General features: G+C 48.3%; 1 protein-coding gene across 1 annotated transcript; it reads left to right on the top strand.

Annotated features, from left to right (window-relative positions):
- The first annotated feature begins 4347 nt into the window (after positions 1-4347).
- Positions 4348-13935, top strand: FGF20 (fibroblast growth factor 20). Its single transcript, XM_027853752.1, has 3 exons — positions 4348-4654; positions 11546-11649; positions 12925-13935. The coding sequence occupies exons 1-3, from the start codon at positions 4348-4350 to the stop codon at positions 13168-13170; spliced, it is 657 nt and encodes a 218-aa protein (XP_027709553.1). The 3' UTR covers positions 13171-13935.
- Positions 13936-15952: the final 2017 nt, after the last annotated feature.

The raw sequence follows: 15952 nt of genomic DNA, 5'->3' as shown, positions 1-15952 counted from the left end.
CCATGACACCTCCCATCCATCTCCAACCTCTTCTCTGGTTGAGGGAGGCCCTTATCTTCTTTCACTGTTCCAGGCACCTCTTCCTGGATCTCCCTGCTTCAGCCCTCTCCAATCCACCTTTCATGGAGTAGCCCAACCAATCTTCCCAGAGCACCAATTTGGTCTAGTCACTCCCTTAGTCAGTAAACTCCAGTGACTCCCTATTACCTCCAGGATCAAATGAAAAATTCCTCCGTTTGCCATTTAAAGTCCTTCACAACCTGGGCCCTTCATGTCTTTGCAGACTTATTGCACACAGCCATCCACCCAAACTGGTCTTCTTGCTGTCCCTCATGCACTACCATGTCCCATCTCTGTGCCTTCTTATTGGCTGTGCCCCACTCCTGGGTTGCCCTTCTTTTTCACCTCCATCTTTCAGAAACCCTAGTTTTTTTTTTCCAAGGCTCAGCTCAAGCACCACTTTCTATTGGAGGCCTTACCTGCCCTTCCTCCCCCTATCCGCCCATCACTATGTATATCTATATGTCACCCCCCCGAGCAGATCTCAGTTTTGTACTTGGTGCTGTGGGTCATTCAGAACCTCTGGGCTTAAACAATCCATTTTATGAAAATATACTCAAACATTCCCAGGGGAATGCTGTTCAAGAAGGAAGAAGCCTCAGGCAAGGAAGTTGGAGTATGTATGTTTTAGGAGCTCCCATAGTCTTTGAGCCGATTCTCCATCTTCCTTGCCTCGAAGGTCCACAGCTGGATCCCAGCTCAATCCACCTTGGGGCAAAGTTAAGTCAAACTGGCCCAGGGCTGCTCCCTAACCTCCTGGCTCACCATGATTCCAGCTGGTGTTGCCCTTGGGTGCCTGCATGTATGATTTGTGTGTGTGTGTGTGTGTGATGCCTCCCCAGTTCCATGAAAATCCTTGCACACAAACCCCCACTAGGCTGCAGCTACTGGAAGAATTGTTTTCATCGTTGTCTCCCAATCCTTAGTGCCTAGCACATAAGAAGAGCCAAATCAATGTTTTTGGATGGACACCCCAGAACTGAGCATACGGGGAGGGAGCTGCATTTGAGCAGAGTTGGGGACTACACCCCCAGAGGTTTAGCCAGAGGTGTTGGAAAGGCAGCATGCAATCCACAAGCTATTATTGAAAGCTCACTAGGTTCGGGGCACGTAACTAGTACAAAGGAAAAGCAAAACCAATCCCTGTCCTCAGGGAGCTTCCAGGCTAAGGAGAGAAGGGATCTGTCTGAACATTGAGGATAAATAGAGAGGAGGCAGAGAGCTAGCTGAGGGTAGCTGCGGCACCTGGAAAGGCCTCCGGGAGAAGGGTAGCTGAGTCCTGAAGGAAGCCTCAGGGTCAGAGGTTGGAAGGGAGAGCATTCCCACCTGAGCTCAAGGTCTCCCACTTATTGTAGCCCAGCTCCTCTACCTCCGATCTGGAGATGGCGATAATGGGACTATTCCTGTGAGGCCCTAGTTTGACCTGGAAATGATTCCGTTTGGGAAGGTGCACCTCACACTTTCCAGTTCTCAGGGTCTCTCCTTTCAGGGATCCAAGAGCCTTGGCTACTCCAGATAGCCGCTTTAAGGATTACTCAACTTTGATCTAACTTTCTTTGATTTAACTCTGCAATTAAGAAGATTTGGTTCAAAGACTGGCTCCCCCCGCCCCCCTCAATGTTTTACACTGATGTGATACTGTTTACACAGATGTGCTTTGAAAGGGTGATTCTGGTGGATTTGGGGGTCCCACCTAGCATCTCTCTGTTCTGACCTCCCAAGTTAGGCTCCCAGCATCCTTTCCTAAGGTGACTTAGGTCTCTGGGGCCTGGGTTTAACCAGCAACAGGCACTTGCTGTTGCGTTTTCCATTTCTCTAGGGGCTCTTTTTACAACTTGGTTGCGTAGGGGGCAGGATTTAGGGCTGCCCTGATGAAAAGGTGTAGCCTTACAGGCTGCCAAGCACCTGCCAATTAATTAGCACCCCTCCTCCCTGCAAAGAAAGCTGAGCGGGCCAGCCAACCCGTTTGATCTCTCAGGGTTAGGCAGGGACTGAAAAGAAAGGGAGGCCAGACTGAAACTGCAATCTTCCCTCCTTTCCCCAGGCAGGGACTCTCACAAATCTTGAGCCATCTCAAGATTTCAACAATGCACGATCTGACTTTGCTGAGATGTCTCAACCTTCCCCTCTTAAGTTAACAGGGGCCTATACATTCCCCACCTCCTCCTTCTCTGGGGAGCTGAGGAGCCCGTGGGGTTTAGGGCCCAGAACATTTGCCTCTCCACCCAAGATTTTGTGAGCTGGAGAAGAAGCACCCACTCTCGGCCCCCAACAGTGATGCTGTCCCTACAGATAGAGGAAAAGAAAGGAACCGGTAGCCTCGGAAGGGGCTTCAGAGCTCCAAAGGCTCTGAATTACTGTTGGCCCTCCCTGTAGGGCTCTTTAGACCTCTCCTGATTCACTTGGGCCTTCACTACTCCGAAGTACTCATGTGAAGGTGGGTAGCCCATTATCCCTTTTGTGTGTCTTAGGTGGACTTCCTCAGGGCAGGAAGGAGACAGCTAACCTAACCTCGGCCTTCCTAGATCTGTAACTGGTTCAGTCAGCAAATAAATATTTATTAAGCTCTCACTATGTGCCAGGCACTGTGCTAAGTAAGCCTGGAGGAAACAGGCAAAAGCAAAGTCCCTGCTCTCAAGGAGGTCACAATCTAAGGGTGATACAACATGCAAATAACTATCTGCAGACATGCTGTAGACAGGATACATTGGGAAGAATACCAAAGTGAAGCTTAGTGTTTTTACAGAGGAGGAAACTAAGGCACAGAGAGGCCAAGTTACCCGCCCACGGACACACAGCCCGGAGCATCTGAGGCAGGCGTTGAACGCAGGTGCTCCTACTCCAGGTCCAGTGTTCTAAGCCTTTTGGTGTCACCTCCCCTTCTGGCAGTCTGGTGAAAACGACGGGTCTTTTGTCAGACTCCTACTTTTAAGTGCACAAACTTAGAGGTAATTTCACCGAGTCCAGCTTAAGAAGCCTTGCAGTAAAGTGTCCCATTCCCAATCCTAGAGACGTGGCCCTGCGCCTAGTAGGTGCTTTCTCATCTTAGTTTGGACGAATGGATATTGAAAGCCTTCATTTCTCCCCCAGCGCCCCAGTGTTGACTGCAGAGTGTTAGTGCGTCGTTAATTAGAGAGCCCTGACCCGGACACTCAGATTCCAAAGCCCCTGGAGACATACAAAGCCTCCATCTACCCAGGTGAGATCTGGGGCTCAGACCCACCAGATCAGCATTAAAGGGCACTTTGTGGCAAGACACAAGTCGTCTTTTTGATTATGCAAAAGAAAAATTCCCCCGTATCTAAATGATAAAAGAGAAGGCGGCTTGTTGCACGCACACTGCATTAGGGCTTTCAAATTAGAGAGGAAGTCAGCCCGCTTTGATTTTTTAGTTCAAGTGTGTCCGGGCAGGTCCCACCTTGAGGACCCGCCCTCCCTCTCTCCCCTCCCACCTCTTTGCACCTGTCCCCGCAATGCTCAGCCGGGGTCCGACCCTCCATCACCACCTCCTCCTCCTCCTCCTCCTCCTCCCCCCCAACCCGAAGCTCCACTTTTGCCTCTCTCTGCTCTCAATTGGGCTCCCTCCATCCTGGGGGGTGGGGAGGACCCGCTGAACCCAGACGGGGTGGCGGGGGCGCGGAGCGAGAGGGAGCGAGAGCAAAGCCCCCCGTTTTGGGGGGTGTGGGGAAGAGGGTGGTGCACTGGGGCACCCCCATGGGGAGGGATGAACCGCCGCACGGCAGGGCCGAGAGCATGGAGGCGCTTGTTCCCCTGAGGCCCCTGGCACGGGGAAAAGGTGGGGGAAGGGCGGGTTTACAATTTCAAACACCCCCTTCCCAGCTAAGGCTTCTTGGGCGGAGGGACCGCTCCCACCAAAGGGCCTCAATTAGCATATGTCAAGAGAACCTGCATAAATACCCGGGCAGGAGGCAAGACAAGGTTGCCAGAGCCAGTAGGTGTAGGGGGCTGTGAGGACCTAGTACATGAGTTCCGTCAGTGCGCTCCCCGGCAAGGACAGCGGTGGACCCAGTTGAGGGCTAGGGCAGCACCTGAGGCGCCTGGGCAGGGTCCTCCCTGATGGGCCTCCTCTGTTCGCAGCTCCCTCCTTCGTCTCCCTTCTCTGAACTTGGCTCCTAAGTGCTGCTGGACGCCCACCACCTGTGGATCCTCGGGGCTTGGCCCTGTGGCGCGGGCTGGGCCGTCTCCGCTCTCCCAGTCCGCACCCTCTAGCCCTGCATCCTCCTTGGGGACTGCTACAAGGCTGCCGTCGGCGGCCGCGGTCGGTTCATGGCTCCCGTGGCCGGCGTCCACTCTGCCGTCGGGAGTTTCCTGGGCTCTTGGGAAGGCTTGGCCCAGCCGCCGCTGGGCGCGCCCTTCTTGCTGCCCCCGGTGGGGCAGGGCCCCAGACCGCGGGCGCCCCTGCTGGGCCCCCGGGGGGGCCCCGGACCTGGCCTTGGTCCAGGGGCGCCCGCCGACTTCGCTCACCTGCAAGGAGTCTTGCGACGGAGGCAGCTTTACTGCCGCACTGGCTTCCACCTGCAGATACTACCGGACGGCCGCGTGCGGGGCACCCGGCGGGACCACAGCCTCTTTGGTGAGTGACCGCGGCCCCCAAGCCCTGGCCAGCCCGACCCCGAGGCGCCCCCGTCCCGCCTAACGGTTCACTAGCTGTGTGAGTCAGGGCAATCCACCTGCCCTCGCTGGGCCCCGCTTTCTTTAGCTGTAAAATGTCCAAATAAAGAGGGAAGCCTGGACCCGGAGTCTGCAGCCTTGGGTCTACCCCAGCAGTCCATTCAGGCACTCCTGACTGGCCACTGGCGGGGCCCAGGCGGGGGTGGGAGTGGAGAGTGTCAGGAGGCTCTGACTAGCTAGGCAGCTTCAGGACGCCTTCCTCTGTCCTCTGCTCTAGTCTGCCAACTGCCACCTTTTCCCTGGCTGCGGCAGGGACCAGCAGGTGGAGGGGGAAAGAAGCTGCCTCCGGCAGCAGCAGGCTTGGCCAGACGGAAAACGGCTGCTTTCCAAACTTTCTTGTAGGAAGCATAGCCTGAAGAGTTCATTCCAGCCCAGATTGTCAGGATTGCCGATTTGGAAGAAGACTTAGAAATGCCCTCACTTTACAGGTGGGGAAACTGAGGCTCAGCAAAGGTTGTTGCCCAGGTAGCAAGCAACTGGAAATCATGCCTCCGCATTCTGAAGCTTTCCTCCCAAGCCACTGCGGTGTCATGACAAAACGCCTTTTCTTGTTCTTCGTATCTGAAAATAGACATTTGAGGAGATTGGCAGGCTGTGTGTGTGTGTGTGTGTGTGTGTGTGTGTGTGTGCCTCACAGCTACCCTGTTCCTCTGAGCATGCTTTCCGCCGCCCCACCCCCCGCAAGAAATTAGTGAGAACCCCAATCTCCATCGCCCCATCCCAGTTTACAAGGTTCTTGACTTACCACATAAACAGTTTTGGGGAACGGAGAGTAAGTAGGGAGTATTCTTCTCCCCGTCACCGGATGAGAACGCCCCAGTCTAGAGCAGGGATTCTTGCCCTTTTCTCGTCCTCGGTACCTTCGGCAGCCTGGTGAAGCCTACAAGACCCTTTCTGCAGCTCATGTTTTTGAATGCATAAAACACTCAGGATTACGAAGTAAACCAGTTATGTTGGAATCTAATTACTAAAAGCCACTTTCCAGACCACTAGTGCAGAGAAACTAAGTGACTCGGCCACTAGTCCCCACAGCTGGGATTCGAACTCCCAGCTTCCTGATTCCGCGGACTTCCCGGCTGAAGCTTGTAATAGCAGGGCAATGGGAGAACGAGATGCAGGTGGTTTGGCCGGTGCTCGGTTTCCTCGTTCAGGACGGGGCTTGACGCTGGCTGGAGAGATGCCAGGAGATAGGAGGAGCTGTGAGAAAGACCAGGGGAGAAAGAGCAGAATCTCGTGGAGAAACGCTCCACGTGAGGGAGCCTGCTGGGGCGGAGAAGCAAGAGAGAGATCCGGGGTCCGATGAAACCATCGCAGCCTTGTGCTCTCCTGGAACATGAGCACAGCACTTTCCTGTGAGGTAGGAAGTGCACAGCTCCGCTGGGCTCGCAGAAGGCCTGAGGCTCAGGGGAGCAGCCACCTGCCCCGGGGTCACACAGCTAGAGAGGGTCGTAGTCCAGATTTAAAACGAGGGCTCTGGATTCCTGTTCTAGGGTACAGAACACTGAACCTGGAGTCGGGAAGGTCTGAGTTCAAATCCTGCCCCAGACACTTAACCTGTTTGTTTCCTCATTTCAGGACCATGGTGATAATAGTAGCACCTACCGTCCACAGTCGGTGAGAACCAACCGCAGTAATATTTGAGAAGTCCTTGTAAATACACTCTTTTATTACGCCTCCTAGGAACTGCCTGTGTAGCTTTGGGCAAACCCCTTAATTCCCTCGCCTCCCAGTTTCCCCATAGACCAAACGAGGGGTGGTGAGTCGAACCTCTGGCTCTATAATGTTCTCCGAAATGCCCTGGGAGGGAGGATTTGCTGGGCAGCGCCTCGGGCAAACTGGCTGCGATTTCTCTCCAGCTGGTTGTTTGTGGTATCAGTATTGATTGCCCTGAGACCTCCTAAGTCCTCCATGGAGCTAAACTTGGTGTTATCTTTTCTTACTCAGTGTATCCCATATCATTGCACTTTCGTATTGCTAACTGTCGAACTGGTTGGGCACTCTAATTCCAGAGACTTAGAGAAGAAACCCGAGTTTTCCATTTTGGCGTCTGATCCCCCACTACGTCGTCCCCCCCATCCCCGACTCTTGTTTTCCTTCAGGGCTTGAGCTCGAGGCCAGCGTGGGCCCGTTTGGAATATGCCTCTGAGATAGAGGAAGCTTAGCTGAGTGAGAGTGGAAGTGCTGGGTATCGCCCCCAGGACTTCTGGGCTCTGTTTGGAGCCCAGTAAGCTTGAGGATCACTGACTGACTCCAGTTGAGGGAAGTCTTCCGGGTGGCCGGGGGTGATAATAGCCCCAGGTTTTCTGTTCTAGTGAAGTCATCCAATTTCAGGGTCTGGTAAAAGGCCATTCTTGTCTCGTTCTGCCACATGTATTGTAGATGGGATCAGTCAACCCGGTCTGGCGGGCTCTGGGGGATCACAGGAACTGGCAGATACTTGGGTCCACTTTTGTATCTTACTCATGGTAAACTCTCAATAGACACTTGATTAAATTCCTGAGCAAGGATTGATGTTCATTCCCCCGAGAATGGATGCTGCCTAGTGGGATTGCAAGCTTTCTAGAACTTCAGTCTTCTTCCAGCCTCTCCTCCAAAACATTCAGGCTTAGGTGTTAATTGATGTTTAAATGATTTGACTCTGGTGGTAGCAAGTGAATTCCTGACCCAGAGCTCAATACTGAGGTACTGGGAGAATATATTGCACCAACTGGAAGGAGAGTGCTTCTTCCTTCCTCCCTGCCGCCCCCCCCCCCCCCCCCAAGACCCCTAGGAGCATACTAGTGGCTTGGAGAGTGACTGCCTCCTACCTGGCCGGCAGAGAATGCCTGGGCTGGGGGAGGGGTTGAGGAAGCTCTCCTGCCAGACCGCCTCTTGCCTATACCCTCGCCTTCTTCATCCATTAGATACAGATTCATGTCTTTCAGAACACATTTCCCAAATATTCCAGGGATGACTTCTGGAAATTGTAAAATAACAATCTGTACAGTTTTGGAGGCATTAAGTGGAATGCTTAATTGCTACCTTTGGTGGCAATTTGGTACCACTTTAAGGAAAAAAAAATGTTTTTGGAGTTGAGTATGACTTCATTTCAAAAACACCCCTCCAAAACACAGGTAGCAAAGTCCCTTGGATGCCCTGAAGGTAAAATGTTCGCAGGCTTGAGAAAGGTAGCTCTCTTTCAAGCTTAAACCCTGAATTAGAACTGTTCTTCGAAGTGTTGGATTTCCTAGAACAGATACCATGAAATCATTTGTTGGAGTAAAAGCAGAGCTAGAGATCAAACCGAGGCCTCTTGGGGTTCTTTTGCCTTTCTTTTTTGGGTTCTCACTCACTTTGCTGATTTGTGGCCCAGGGGTTGATTCATTTGTTTTTGGTGAGTTTAAAGGAGGCTGATATTAGAATGACCATATTCTGCTGCTTTGGTTCATGGGGCAGTGGGCGTCAGGACATCCCACTATGTGGAATTTTGCTTACCTCTTGAAACTTTTTCCACAGTCTCTTTTTGTAAAGAACTTAACTGAGTTGCTGCCTTACATTATTAATTTTAAAAAGCCTTGTCAAATCTCATTTAGAAATCAACTGATTACAAATCTCTGTGGAGTGTCCTCTTTCTTCAGGGAGGAAAACAGAGCAGCTTTCAAACAGTGAAGCCTGAATCCTGAGAGGGAGTGGTCGGACATAATACACCCCCACCCACCACTGCTCCCCTCCCCCAGAACAGAAGGGAAATGATTTCTTCCTGATTGTGTCCAAGGTTTTGTCTTTACTTCACTTTCTAGAGTGTAGGGGATAGGAACAGGCCTTCTCTGACCCAAATATAGACACATTTGATCATCCTCTCTTTTTTTGCCTGGATATGAGTCAGAATCTGGGAACTACAGGCTGTCACATGTGCAGAAGGGCCCTTTATGGATACTGGGGGATTGCTCACCATTTTCAATTGGGGAAAATCTAGATGAATCTCAGTCTCCCACCCCAACCCCAGCAGTTCAGTTACCAATTGATCTTGCGAATGTCCAGTTTATAAAACTCAAGAACTGGGATTGTGACGGGGACCTAGGAGTTGGCTGGTATGGCCAGATGAGGACTCCATCAATAGAGTTTGGTACCTTCTGTGCCACTGTCAACCCTCAGAGTCACTTGGGGACACCAAGGGAAATGAACTACCCATGGTCACATACCTGGCATGTGTCCAGTGTGGGACTGAGCCCAGGTCTTCCTGACTCCAAGGCTAGCTCCCCATACCACTAGGGATTTGCCAGAGGAGCAGATTGATTTACTTACAGGTACCCAAAGACAAACAGAGCCTGAGCCTGTACTTGTCACCCCAGCCCCTCCCTCCACCCCACCACGGCTCCTCCTCCAGCCCTCAGCAGCTTCCACAAGGGAATCCTTCCTGCAGACCAAAAGCTCCAGAAACCTGGGCCCAGACCTTGGAGGTGTCTGGTCAGGAGACACAGGTTCTCCCTGAGTTAGGGAAGGGTGTCTCCCTGTAACTGAAACCTAGTCTAGCCTCTGAAAAATTCACCTGGAAATCAGAAGAATTGCTCTGATCCCATCTCCAAGGCCTTCTCCGTGGCATTCAGTAGGTGCTTAATGAATGCTTGCTGATTGATCTGTCAGATTCCAAAGTGTGATGGCCTCCCTGATGGCTCCCCTCCCCCCAACACCTGAGACAGGTTTCTTACCAGACAAAGCTTTCCCCAGTTGTAGGAAGTAATTAAGTGTAATTTCTTCCCAGTTGCAATGAAGAGGAACAGACCAATAATGTTTTAAGTGCCTACTATGTGCCAGGCACTGTGCTAGGTGCTTTACAACTATCTCTTTGATCAATCAGTATTATTTAAATTTCCCAGAATTCTCTAGGCATTTGTGTTGTGGAGGGTGGGGGAGGTCAATCCTCATTTCCTAGTAAACCCGTGTAAGTCTAGCCCAGTTTGGGAACAGAGGGGTTTTGTATCTTTCCCCTTCTACTTAGTTTCCAAGTAAAATGAGGATTCTGGGATGAGTTTATTTAGGTACTTTCTCTGTAAGAATAACAATCAGCATTGATATGATACTTTAAAATGCTTTATGAATCTCATTTGACTCTCATAACTACACTGGGGTGTAGGGGCTATTATTATTCCCATTTTACAGATGAGGAAACTAACGTAGGCAGAGGTTAAATGACTGGCCCAGGATCTCACACCTAATAAATGCCTGACGCTGAATTTGAATTCTTGTCTTCCTGACTTCAAGTCCAGCACTCTTTGTACTGTGCTATCCAGCTGCCTAGCAAATATATTCTTTAAAACCTAGAAAACTGATTATACTAAATGTCTTTAGGACAGCTCCTAGCCTTTTTAAGGCAGGAGATTTTAAACAGTAATTCAAAGAATTGTTACATATCAGGCATGGAGCCATTGTATTCGAGATCATATTCATTCCACCCTCAGGACTTAATATGTTTTCAAAGCTATATGGTATGGAATATTCCAAATATATCCATCTGAGCCAAGTTTTGGTCAATGTTGGTACTTCTAACAGGAGTTTGATGCATGTTAATTTTTATTTGATTGTCTATTCCCCCCCCCCCCCCCCCCCCCGCCCCAACTCCTCTTCTTTGCTTTGGTCTGTCTTTGCCTTCTCTGGGCAGGAGCATTGATTCTTCCCAGGTGCTAGAAGGTCATTTAGTTTATGAGCATCTCACAGCCTGACCCCAGGATGGCTTGAAAGGATTCTGTGCTTCCCCGGAGCATCCAAAGTTCTTAGCAGACAATGCCCTGGATGCTGGAGAAGATAAAGCTCATTAAGCATCCATGCCCATTGCTCTGGGCTCTGAAAGCCAGAGGTTGAAAATGGTCTGAACCTCTGTGCATTGGAAGTACAGTGAAATGAGTTTGGGAGGTGAGCTGGGCAAAAGCACAAATCCCCCTCCTCCTGTCCTGGGTCTGGTTGGAGGGGAGGCAGCTCTAGGCACTAAGACTTTAAATGGAGGCTTTGGCAGTGCTTGCTGGGTCCAGATGGAAGAGCTTCGGGCAGTGGCCCCAAGGACGTGGGGTGAAGGCAAGGGGGCTCTTCCAAAACCTGTTGTTGTTCACCGTAGCAACCGCCTTGGTCACTGCTTGTACCCCACACTGAGCAGAGGAGATGGAGCACAGAGAGCCCTTAGATGTCATCTCACCCAGTTTTCATCTTAAAGCTGAGGAAACTGAAGCCTTGAAAAGGGAGCACTGTGCCCTAGTATAGTAAGTGAGGGAGCAAAATCACTAGATTTGGAGCTGAGGGACCTGGGTTCAAATTTCAGCTTTCCTGCTTACTGCCTATGTGACCTTGGGCATGTGTCTGGGCCTCAGTTTCCTTAGATGTAAAATGAGGTGTTGGCCTAGATCAGAGAGCTTCTCCAGTTGCTTTTGTGCCATTACCCATTTGGCTGTCTGTCTGTGGACCCCTCCTCAAAATCTCATTTTAGAATTCATAAATAAAATATATAGCATTACAAAGAACCCATTGTATTGAAATGCAATGATCAAAATTAAGTTCATAGAGCTCAAGTTCAGAATCTCTGCCCTAGAGTCTTCTTGTGATGGCTTGATGTAGGCCTATGCTTCCTTTATCAGAAAATGCCAAGATAGGTTTATTAAACTATTAACATGGGTGTGATGTGACTGACTTGTTGTAAGGAGGCAAGAGGAGGGAGGGGAGGGATCCAGGATGGCTGGGGTGGTGAGTGGGGGGGCTTTGCCAGAAAAATATGCTTTAGCAAGGACACAATAAATAAACAGACATCTTTACTTTGTTATCAATGCAGGGATCCTGGAATTCATCAGTGTGGCTGTAGGACTGGTCAGTATCAGAGGGGTGGACACTGGCCTGTACCTCGGAATGAATGACAAAGGGGAGCTCTATGGATCTGTGAGTGTGTTTTATCCCTTTGGAGCATTGAAGGGGGTGTGGGGGGGATATGTGGGCACGTACAAGTGTCAAACATCCAGGGGGGCTTTCTTTGTGTTCTTTCCTTCAACCCTGAGGGAGGGATTCCTCTGTTTCTCTAATGAGCCCTGGACTGTTTATTTCGAGAGCCTTGCTATATAATGAAATGCAATGAATTTGAGTCCACATTTAACTCAGGTTAAAAAAAGCCCAATGACAGAGCTTGCTTGATTCTGAGGGGTGGGCTGAAGGAATCCCTTTTGAGAGCAAGATTCTAATAACAGTCTTTCTTTTTTAATTGTTTAGTATTTTATTTTCCCCCAATTACGTCAAAACGCTTTTTTAACATTCTTTTTTAAAAACTTTGAGTTCCAAATTCTCTCCCTTTCTTCCCCCCGCCCTGAAAAGGCAAGAAATTCAATATAGGTTATACATGTGTAATCATGCAAAACACTTCCATATTAGTCACGTTGTGAAAGAAAACAAAGACCAAAAAAAAAAAACCCTCAAGAAAAATAAAGTGAAAAAAGTTAGGACAAAAAGCAAAGATGAGGAGGGGAGATGGTCCAGCCAGCCATAAGGTACAGCATGAGCAAAGACATGGAGGCTGGAGCCTCCGTGCAGGGTGTGATCAGGGAATAGCTAGGAAAGGTAGATAGATGAATGAGAAAACACTTATTAAATGCTTTTACCATATGCGAGGCTCTGTGCTAAGCGTTGGAAGTGAGACAATTCTTGCCCTCAAGGACCTTGTCTCTCCTTATTAGAATGTCACAGGAATGGTGGCCAGGAAGGAAGTTTTTTGGGGGGGAATCACGAGGATAGTGAATGGACCAACAGGGCAGGTCAGTGCCACACCTTTTGCAGAAGCAATGGGACTTCTGATTTCAATATTCAGAGCAAGAGGCAGAAAGAGGAAGTGAGGCAAGGTTACGAGGAGTAGGAGGAAAATGAGGACATGCGGTTTCAGGGATTGCACAGCTGAATGGCTTCTCTCTTCCCTGGTGTGGTCTGGTTTGGAGGGTGGAACAGCAGCAGGGCAGAGAATGGATGAGCCATTGATGATGATGACGATGATGATGATGGTGATGCCTGGCATGGACTCAGGGAATTCAGAGCAGACATTTAAGACATGCCGATGGAAGCCGGCTTGCGGACCAAGGGCCTCTAAAAGATTTTTGACCTTGGTAGGCAATACAAAGCCATAAACAAGAAATTGTAATTTCCCTCAGCTGACCTTTAATTTCCATCTTTCAGGAGAAACTGACTTCTGAATGTGTCTTCAGGGAGCAGTTTGAAGAGAACTGGTACAACACGTATTCATCCCATGCACACAAACATGGCGACTCAGGCCGCAGGTTCTTTGTCGCCCTCAACAAAGATGGCACTCCACGTGATGGGTCTCGGTCCAGGCGTCACCAGAAGTTCACACACTTTTTGCCCAGGCCAGTGGACCCAGAGAGGGTGCCTGAGCTCTATAGGGATGTGCTGCTATACAGCTGAGCAGGGGCCATGGCCTCATGGGACATCCTTCTCTTCAGCGGCACTGTCTCAGTGGCCTAGAAGCCTCCCCCCCCACCCCAATCCTGGCTTAAAGAGTCTGGGTAGGGAAGGATGGTACAGTGAGGATCTTTTGTTCTTTTGTTTTCATTTTTCCTTTACCCAAATTTGGTTTCAGGCTGATGAAGCCTACTCTGTAGCTGTGGATTTAATCTTCATTCTGGGCTGTTAAATGCTAGTTAACTGACTACTGACTAAGGTTGAAACCTGACTGACTCTGCTTCTTTGTGGGTGCCTAATTTTCCTGGATCATGTTTACCTTGAGAGGAGGATGAGAAGTCACGACTTTTGATTCTGCAGAAGAGAGCACTGGAAGAACAGGTGGAGATGATTTGCCACAAATCTTATTCTTTGACATCCGAGGATGGCATCGGACTTGGACTCACGAGAGTGGTGGATGGACTGGGTCTCCAGCCAGGCCGCCAACCTGGAAAAGGGTCTTCTTGTTTGGTTTTGGATGGACTATTTATACATTTTCAAATTGCTTATATTTATTTTATATATTTATTTATTAAAGAATTTATTTTTTACTGGGATATGAAGACAATGCAAAAAAAATGCAGAAACTAGATGTCCATCGATCGAGACACCGTGCTGTGGAGTCTTGGGTTGTAATGCTGGTGCCCTGCGCAACCCGTCAAAAATAGCATCATGTCTTGAATTTAATTTTGCAAAAATAAAAACATAGATTAGGTTATATTTTTATGCACCTGCAGTTGCCTTATTGCTATATTTTGAAAATTTTGGCTCCATGGGGCCCAGAATGCCTCACCTATTTGTATTAACTCAATGCACATTTGAAAAGGAATTAAAATGTTTGTCCATTTTATTTCCTTTCTCTTTCCATTATTTTTAAGACCAAACCTTTATTTTACATATAAAGTGTGTTCATAAGAGTGTGAAACACTATGAATCTCGGAAGCAGTTGACTTCTGAGGTTATCAAACATTTCAATTTAGGGAGTTCATGGTGGTGGCCATCCCCATGTTTGTGGTACGCGCACATTCCCCCCAGCATTGCTGTGGGGTAGACATTGCTGTGTCCCCATTTTCCATGAGCAGAAGTGAATCCTGAGAGCTGGGGTGGCTCGCCTGCCATCACTTAACTAATAAGCTGAAGGTGAACAGAATTTTGGATTCTATAGCCAACGTTCTCCCTACTGGGCAGCTAGGTGGCACTATACCCCACCTGCCCTGAGTAGATGCTGTCTGTTTTACCAGTCTTTGTGGCTGTGTGGACCAAGGAAATTATAATACCTACTGTATATTTTGGAGTTGAAAGATCTAGGCTTAAGTCCTGGTTTTGCCACTTAACACCTGTGTGACCTTAAGTCACTTCCTTCTCTGAGGGATTTGATTTAGACGACCTCAGAAGTCCCTTCCAAGGCTGAGTCACTTTTAAATCGATGGTCTTCATAGCACTGTGACTTGCTAATGAAATCCAGTCCCTAGGGCCAGTGGAATGACCTGCTGTTTCCTTTTTTCTTTTTTCTTTTTCATTAATTTATTTTGATTTATCAACAATCACTTCCATATACTTTTGAGTTTAAAATTTTTCTCCTCCTCCCTCCTCACCTCCCTCCCCAAGATGGTGTGTAATCTGATATAGGCTCTACGTATACATTCTTATTAAACATATTTTCACATTAGTCATGTTGTAAGGAAGAATTAGAACCAATAAGAGGAACCACCAGAAAGAGGAAACAAAACTCAACAGAAGAAAAAAAATAGCAAACAGTATGCTTCTATCTGCATTCAAACTCTGTAGTTCTTTCTTTGGATGTGGATAGCATTTTTCATCACGAGGCCTCTGAGAAGAGGCTAAGAAGAGCTGAGAAGAACTAAATCTATCAATATTAGTCATCACACAACGTGGCTGTTATTGTGTACAACGATCTCCTGGTTCTGCTCACTTCACTCAGCATCAGACCATACAAGTCTTTCCAGGTTTTTCTGAAGTCAGCCTGTTCATCATTTCTTATTGCACAATAGTATTCCATTACATTCATATACCACAGCTAGTTCAGCCATTCCCCCATTGATGGGCATCCTTTCAATTCCCAATTCTTTGCCACCACAAAAAGACCTGCTATAAATATTTTTGTACATGTGGGTCCTTTTCCCATTTGTATGATTTCTTTGGGATACAGACCTAGAAGTGCTATTGCTGGGTCAAAGGGTATGCACATTTTGATAGCCCTTTGGTCATAGTTCCAAATTGCTCTCCAAAATGGTTGGATCATTTCACAACTCCACCAATAATGCATTAGTGTTCCAATTTTCCCACATCTTCTCCAACATTTATCATTTTCCTGTTTTGTCATCTTGGTCAATCTGATAGGTGTGATATGATACCTCAGAGTCATTTTGATTTGCATTTCTCTAATCAATAGTGATTTAGAGCATTTTTTCATATGACTGTAGTTGGCTTTAATTTCTTTATCTGAGAACTGCCTGTTCATATCCTTTGACCATTTATCAATTGGGGAATGACTTGTATTCTTATAAAGTTGTCTTAATTCTCTATATATTTTAGAAATGAGGCCCTTATCAGAGAGATTGGTTGTAAAAATTCTTTCCCAATTTTCTACTTTTCTTCTAATCTTGGTTGCATTGGCTTTGTGCAAAAACTTTCAATTTAATGTAATCAAAGTTATCCACTTTGCTTTTTGTAATGTTCTCTATCTCCTGTTTGGTCATGAATTCTTCTGTTCTCCATAAATCTG

Source organism: Vombatus ursinus, unplaced genomic scaffold, assembly GCF_900497805.2.
Source record: "Vombatus ursinus unplaced genomic scaffold, bare-nosed wombat genome assembly UNPS02010193.1, whole genome shotgun sequence".
NCBI lineage: Eukaryota > Metazoa > Chordata > Mammalia > Diprotodontia > Vombatidae > Vombatus > Vombatus ursinus.
The sequence above is the reverse complement of the archived record's forward strand: the minus strand, read 5'-3'. Positions and strand labels throughout refer to the sequence as shown.

Bases quoted from the DNA above. Each gene is read 5' to 3' on its own strand.
- FGF20 (XM_027853752.1), top strand. From the start codon at position 4,348: ATGGCTCCCGTGGCCGGCGTCCACTCTGCCGTCGGGAGTTTCCTGGGC. The intron at 4,655-11,545 runs GTGAGTGACCGC...TTATCAATGCAG, and splicing joins GCGGGACCACAGCCTCTTTG to GGATCCTGGAATTCATCAGT. The intron at 11,650-12,924 runs GTGAGTGTGTTT...TCCATCTTTCAG, and splicing joins AAGGGGAGCTCTATGGATCT to GAGAAACTGACTTCTGAATG.